Source organism: Vombatus ursinus, unplaced genomic scaffold, assembly GCF_900497805.2.
Source record: "Vombatus ursinus unplaced genomic scaffold, bare-nosed wombat genome assembly UNPS02009824.1, whole genome shotgun sequence".
NCBI lineage: Eukaryota > Metazoa > Chordata > Mammalia > Diprotodontia > Vombatidae > Vombatus > Vombatus ursinus.
The window spans coordinates 9,851,421-9,859,316 of NW_020949602.1; the positions used below are offsets into that span (position 1 = coordinate 9,851,421).

Sequence of the window (7,896 nt, forward strand, 5' to 3'; positions counted from 1 at the left end):
CTTTCTTTTCATTTTATGCCTTATGTTATGCAAAAAAAATTTTTTTTCTTTCTTTTTTTTCTTTTTCTTTTTCTTTTTTTTTTTAGGCAATTGGAGTTAAGTGACTTGCCCAGGGTCACACAGCTACTAAGTATGTCAGGTGTTCGGTCTGAGGCCAGATTTGAACTCAGGTCTTCCTGACTTCAGGGCCAGTGCTCTATCCACTGTGCCACCTAGCTGCCCCCCCCAAAATTTTTTAAAAAAATTAAACCCATTGGTTTTGTCTCTAAAGCTTCCATTTGATTAATAATTTTCCTTCTTTCATAAGTGAGGCAAGTACATTCCTTTTTCTTGCAGTTTAAAATGAAAAAAATTAAACAGAAATTTAAATCACTTATCCAGTTAACATTTATTATGTTGTATAGTATGAGAAATAGATCCAAATTATTACTTTTTTGTCTATATGACTGTCCAGTTTTCCCCATTTATTTTTGACTATGATTTTCAAACGTGGTTTTATCAAATACCAGCATTGTACACATTGGTATTGGAAAAATGGGGAAATTGTCCAATGGAACAGAATTTAGGATCCAGAGAGTTTTTATAATATTGCTTTATCTTGAAACTAGTTGATCTAGTTCCACTCATTCTAAGAAATAACCTGTTGTTATTTTGGTTGGTTTTATGTGAAATCTAAAAACTTGCTTGGGAGGTGTTGACGCTTTTACTCTATTTATTTGATCTAAATGTGAGGCTGGGAGTACTGGGCCCAGTTGGGGTAGTTGTGTGAGCAGGCGAGAGTTAGGGACCTTCTTTGTGGCTCAGTTTCATCATCTGTACAATGAAGAGGTTGGAACTGGTGGCTTCTGATGGTCTTTCCGGTTCTTTCTTTATGATCCTGTGAGTCCCTGGGTTTTTAGGGACTGGTTGGTAGGACAAAATGTCTTTAAATAGAGTCAATAAATGAAATGATAGGGCTGATTATTAAAATAAATGTATTCACTTATTTTTCAGTCTTGATTTTTACCTCAAATGATTCAGTGTAAATAATATTTGCATAATGAACATAACACTGATTAAAATCTTGGTAGAAACATCTTTGTTACCTTAAAAAATTAACTTTCATTTTTTCTGTTGACTTTCATTAAATATGAATTAATTTTTGTTGGCAGGGAATTTTAAGCCTTGAATATTGTGTGGGCATCATTGGTGGAAAACCCAAGCAGTCATATTACTTTGCCGGATTTCAAGGTTAGTGATTTAATAAGATTGTGTTTTTTCACAGTTTTCTTTAAAAACCCAGGAAGTTAATATGGGATCACTTGGAAACAAGATGATTAAAATAGCAAAACGAGGGCCTTATTAATTCATCAGCTCCACTAAAGTCCACTCATTTGTCATTTGCCCCACAAAGTAATTGGATTCTGTAAAATGTATGTTTAATTTCAGTTGTTGCATAAACAAGGCAGAATTGATGGTTTCACAAAACTTTTGAAGCCGTTGCTGTTACAGTCTGGCAGTGTTATTTACAGATTTACTTTTTAGCAGTTTTTAGTGGTGCTAGTTGATGTTAAAATGACAAGCAATATGAGCTTCCTGTCAGGATAACGTAGTACAATACATTTTTCATATGCAAACTCTAGAATATAATTGTGTGTTTGTAAAAGTAATTTTATCACCAAAAATTAAATGACAGTCTCATCACTTTGTAAAAATTCTGCTTATACAAGCATATTTGATTATGCAAAAGTTAATCTGTCCTGTGAAAACCTATGTTTCAGTCAATGAATATCAGTCTGGCAAGCTGTTACTCGTAGGAGGTTTAAAAAAAAACTGTTCTACATAGAAATTGGATTGTAAGCAGTGTAATAATAAGGTGTTTTTTGAATTACTTGTCTTCTGTTTTGTCCTTGTAGATGACAGTTTGATATACATGGACCCTCATTACTGCCAGTCTTTTGTAGATGTCAGCATAAAGGATTTCCCTCTCGAGGTACTACGGATAAAGAGTTGGTCCTGCTTTCCTTCCATATGAATCAAATGCTAATTATTTAGAGGTGTTCCAGGGAGCGGTGTGTTGATGGCGTTAGGGTTACCGATGGTCATCACTGCTTTACTCCTCGTAAAACCATAATAAACAAAAATGACCAAAGGTTAAATACTTGATGCAGAATTTTAATTTATGACATACTTAAGACTTCATTTATCTCTGTCTCTTTCTTGTGGATACCGGAACCTCCCTGCTCCCCTACCTCCCTCCAATCCCCTAATATAAATGATCAAGACTCCAAGTAATTTTCTTGAAAAGACAGCTGGGTTGTACCAAAGACCTTACAGTGTCAGGCAGATTTAAAGAAAAAAAAAAAAAAGGAAAAACATAAAGAGAGCAAAAGTGGGGAAAGGTCTGGGGTGATAGATCGAGGGAGGAAAATGTATCTTGTTAAGTAACAGGCATGTTGGTTTAATTAGTTTTAAATGTAATATGTTAATTAGAATTCGATTTCTTTTAAAAAAGAATTTTTAAGGTTTTAAATTGTTAGCTTTAGGCGTTTGCTCTAGTCTAAGGGTTCTTTGCCTTTTTTTTGTGTCCTGGACCCCTTTTTCAGGCAGTCTGGGGAAGCCTCTGTGGACCTTTTCTTGGAGTAATGGTTTTAAATGCATATAATAAAAATCGTAAAGGAAACCAGTTCTATTGAAATCATTATCCAAATATTTAAAAAGGAAGTTTGTATAGTCCATGTGAAGAATTGGTGCTCTGTAGTATTTTTTTTTATGATTCTATCACTCTTTTCTAGCACCATAAATTAGAAATTTTGGAGTGTATGTAAATGAGGCACATAGTTATTGTTTTCTTCAGTGTTGCTACTATTAGCAGAGTTTGAAAAAAAATTTTAAATAAATCATATTGATTTTTAAAATATCACTAAAATTTTCCCCAATATCCTTTTCCATCTCTCTTTCCAGAGAGCCAGTCCACATAACAAATAATGTTTTCAAAGAAAAAGAAGAGAAAAAAATCAGCAAAACTGATCAGTACGTTCAAAAATTCTGAAAATGTATTCAGTGTCCTACAGCCAGGGACCTCTCTCTGCCCTCAGCAGAGCGGTGGGATAGGGAGGTCTTCTCAGATCACTCTCGGAGCCAGGCTTGTTTTTGGGAATTTTCACATTCTCTTTGGACTGTTTTGGGGTTGCTTTTTCCCCTTACATTGTTGAAGTCATTGTCTGTATTGTCTTCTTAGCTCTAGCAGGTGGGTTTTTTTTTAAATTCTTTTTAACCACGTTATGTGAATGGATCAGTAAATTTCAAGGGCCTGGTGTGAAGCTGGAAAGGGCATATTTAGTACTTCTTCTATTTCAGTACTTCCAGCATACTGGCTCATAATGATGCCTGGTGATGTTTGTGCTGGTCTGTATTGGGCTTTCCACGGTGTCATTGTTTTTTTTCTTTCAAAAATAAGTTTTACTTTTTTTAAACCTTGTTTCGCTCCTCAAAACCACTACCTTATCAGAACTATCCCCTGTGATAAAGAAGTGAAACAAAGACACATTTTAATCTTGTTTGAGAGAGTGTGCCTGCTTACACGTCTGTGGTCCACTTTCTCTGCAGAGAAGAGGGAGGTACATTTCATCATCATTTCCCTGGAGGCCAAACTGGTCATTGTATTGATCAGAGTTTTGATGTCTTTTAATGTTGTTTTCTTTTTTTCTTAATTTTTTTTTTCAATCAACAAAAATCTACCTTTTCTACCTCCCATCTCTCGTCTTCCCCCAGTTTGAGGAGTAAAGGGGAAAAAAGCCCTAATAACCTCTTTTATAAACATATATTGTGAGGCAGAATTAACTCCTGTGTTGGCCACGTCCAAAAATATGTGTCTTTAGTGCATATCAGAAAGTGAGTTTCATCATGAGACCACTGGAATCATGGGTGATCATTCCACTGATCAGAGTTCCCAAGTTTTTCAAAGTTGTGCGTCTTTACAATATTTTTTGTTGCTGTGTGAGTTGTTGTCCTGGTTCTGCCAACCTCACTATTCATCAATTCATTCAAGTCTTCCCACCATCCCTTTCATCACTTCCTACAGTAGAGTATTGCATCACGTTTATATTCCATCCCTTGTCCAGCTGTCCCTAATTGGTGGGTACCCCCTCAGGTTCCAGTTATTTTCTCCCACAAAAAGAATTGCTACCAATATTTTTGCACGTCCTTTAGAATTTGTTTCCTTGGGACTCTTCCCTCCTTTAATCTGCCTGCCCTCTTATTCTCCCCTTTCCTTACTGTTTCCATCTTGAGTGAAATGTATTTCTGCACTCAACTCTGCATGTGTATGTTGGTGTACTTTTCCCTCCTTTGACCTGTTCAGATGAGTTAGGTTCAAGTATCAGTTAGTCCCTAAACCTTTCCTCCTTGATTGGATGTAATTCTTATTGGGTGCTCCAATGATGTGATTATTTTCCCCATCCTTCCTCTCCGTTCCACCCCACCCTTCCTCCACGGTGTACTTCTCTTCCCCTTCCATTCTTCATGTGAAATCATGATGACATGTCATTCCCAGGCCCACTGTCAAATTAGTCTCCTTCTCCGCCCCTGATAATGCTAGAGTTCAGAGGTGACACATGTATCATCTCATAAACATTTGTCCTTCTTTAGTCCTTTGTGATTGCTTGCTCGTGTTTAACTTTTCTGTGTTTCTCTCGACTCCTCTGTTTGTCCTTCAAAGTTTCTATGCAGCTCTGATCTTTTCATCAATAATGCCTAGAAATCTTCTGTTTCATTAAAGTTCCATTTTTTTTTTGTTGGTACTTGAATTCTTTCTTTCTGACTGTTTGCATTATTTTTTCTTTAACCTGGAAGCTCTGGATTTTGGCTACAATGTTCCTGGGAGTTTTCATTTTGGGGCTTCTTTCAGGGAGTGACTGGTGGATTCTTTCTATTATTACTTTGCCCTCTGGTTCCAAGAGCTGTGGTTTCTTGAAATACGATGTCTAGGCTCTTTTTTTGGTCATGGTGTTCAGATGGCCTAATGATTCTTAAATTTTTCTCCTTCATCTCTTCTGCAGGTCAGTTGTTTTTGTTAGGAAGATATACCTTACATTTTCATGCATATACATATATATTTTTTTTCCAGTCTTTTGACTTTGTTTTAATATTGCTTGTCTCATAGAGTCTATAACTTCTATTTGATCAGTTCTAATTTTTAGGGAGTTTGTTGCTTTGGTAAAGTTTTCTATTTCTCATACCAAAGTATCAATTTCCTTTTTAACTCTTCCTTCCATAACTGAAACAACAACAACTCTAGCTTCATCTCTTCCAGGAATTCGAGTTAAATTTGTGTCCAAGCTGAGTTTGTCTGTGAGGTTTTGCTTGTAGATATTCTGGAGCCATTCTCTTCTGGGTTGGTGTCTCAAGCAGCCTTGTTAGCACAAAAAGTTTTTATGGTGGGGTTCTTTTTTGGTCTGGTTGTTTTTCTGCCTCCCTCCTGACTTTGTACTTTTTGTTAGGGCCGGGCTGTGCATTTTTGGAGGGAATGCAACACTGGAAAGATAACTTTAAATTTTCCCAGCCTTCATTGGCACCAAATGCTTCATATTTAATACAGTCTTTGTGACTTCCCTGTGTACAAAAGAACAGAGAAGGTCCAATGTGTTTTGTCCCATTGACATTCCTTACTGATTCCTGAGAAAACACCACTTGCCATCCCTGTCTTTCCCTACTAGGCAGGCATGGCATTTCTAATTGGTATCTGGCGTAGTCAGGTTTTTTGGTAAACTGAGCCAAACACCTAGTCCATCCTGAAGTAGGCATAGGGCCTGGGGCCATCTGTGCCTTGGGTGAGTGGGCCCAGGTTGCATCCCACAGTGTGCCCTCCACCCCATGTTTATTAATAAGGATCGTCAGAATTGGCCTGGAAGGGAAGAGGGCCCTCTGAAAGGACTAAGGAGACATGTAAAAGCTCTTGGGAAAACCCCAGGCATGGAGACATGAGTTTTGGTGCTGTTAGTGAAGAGGGATAGGTGGCTATGGGCGTCAGTGATAGGGGCTAGAGGAGGGGGTGACATTGACTTGGATGAGTCTGTGCTGAGTCAGCTGCTCCAACATTGGGGATGATGCGTCCTTTGGATAGCCACATTGGAGCTCCCACCAAACTTCTGGGAGATGATGAACAGATGGGACCATGGGACACCTTATCCTTCATCTCATACCCTAGGCTGGATGGGTAAGCTCCTCCAGTTCGTAGTTCCACGGCTGAAAACGTTGGCTGCAGGAGATGCTGGCGAGACCAGTGGGTCTGGAGCCACGATCTCTGGTCTGCGTGCCAGCTCTCTCACTTTCCAGCAGTGTGTCCTTAGCGGATCACTTAGGTGGTCACCTCACCATTTCTGAGCCTTCAGGTTCCTCATTGATACAAGGATGGGAACCATATTTGCACCACCTGTTCCATAGGCTTGTTGTGAGGACAAAGCTTTGCAAGCCTGAAATTGCTGTATTAATGGGAATTAATATTCTCGTCCAAAGGGCAGTGGGGGTGAATATTGCTGAGTGCTGTGGTAGAGGTAAATGAGGAGGCAGAGGCTTGCTAGTAAAAGTGAGAAATGTCAGCAAAGCTCCAGAGAATCAAAACGATGACAGTTCAGGGTGTGTGACTAGACGTGCTTTGGGTCAGATTCTTAGAAAGTTTTAGACTAATCAGTTGTATAACATAACAACAGAAAGTACTTGTTCGGGGCCAGCTAAGTGGCGCAGTGGATAGAGCACTGGTCCTGGAGTCAGGAGGACCTGAGTTCAGATCTGGCCTCAGACACTTGAACTTCCTAGCTGTGTGACTCTGGGCAAGTCACTTAATCCCAATTGCCTTATCAAAAAAAAAAAAGAAAAAAAGTACTTGTTTGCGCGGGAGTGACGAGTAGGTTCCCACTCCGTAGAAATAAACAGGTGCTCTTCAGATCCAGGGCAGCTTTTAATTTTAAATTAAAAAAAAAAAGGCAGCACAGGAGGGGTTACGTTTTGGACATTAATTCTCTAAAAATGAATGTGAGATAGAAGCTTTTAAAAATTGGAACTTCCTGGAACCTGAGTGTGGGCAATGTAATCCGTCTTGATTACGTGGTGTAAGTTGGCAGCCAGGTACCGTAGGGTTGTGTCTAAACGTAGTGTGGCGAGTTCTTATGGTTGATTGGACAATATTTTGAGAACTGACTTGGCCTGTAATAAACGGACATCAGTCTGAATTATAAATTGGTCTTTTTTCCTTTGACTTCAGAATCTGCCTGAATGAAAAGAAGCTGTGGGTACAGCCTCAAGTTTGAACGATTTCACACAAGTCCTAGTATTGAATTGATGGTGCCCCATAACACTTTGAAAGTAATTTTAATTTCAATGTTCATGTAATTGTTTCAGTAATCAAAACATTCAGAAGAAATCAGCGTTTGACATTCCTCTGGGTGATAGTAAGTCAGTCTGAGAAGCAAGGCATTGAACAGAGCAAAGAACATCGTACATTGTTTCTCCCAATGTAAATACTTGGTCAGCATAGGTGCTTGCTATTTGGATTAGAGGTGAATACAAACAGTACTGACTATACTACTTTTTCTCCCTAATGGAATTTAATCCGACAGTTGTATCTTAAGCACCAGCTATGTGTAAGGCACCGTAAACTACAAAGACCAGATCAAAGAATCCCTGCTTTCCAGGATCCATCATTCTAATTAAGGTTACAATAAGTGAGCAGATGAGTCTGGGCAAGCTTGGACTACTGGGAAGGTGCCCTCGCACGTGAATGGGATTGGGAAGGAGATGGGAGATTTTAAGAGGGTAAGATGAGAGATGGCATTTCAGGGATGGGCAGCGACCTGTGCCAAGGCAGGGCATCAGACGCCAGACCACCAGATATCTCTGTTCATCTGGAATGTGGGTGAT

General features: G+C 39.0%; 1 protein-coding gene across 7 annotated transcripts in view; it reads left to right on the top strand.

The window, feature by feature from the left end:
* Positions 1 to 7,896, top strand: part of ATG4C (autophagy related 4C cysteine peptidase) — an 83,319-nt gene that overhangs the window by 56,502 nt on the left and 18,921 nt on the right. For all 7 annotated transcript variants that reach the window (XM_027852786.1, XM_027852785.1, XM_027852787.1 and 4 more), the window contains 2 exons: positions 1,152 to 1,230; positions 1,896 to 1,972. In XM_027852786.1, coding sequence (XP_027708587.1) covers positions 1,152 to 1,230; positions 1,896 to 1,972 — 156 coding nt within the window. The remainder of the gene's footprint in view (positions 1 to 1,151; positions 1,231 to 1,895; positions 1,973 to 7,896) is intronic.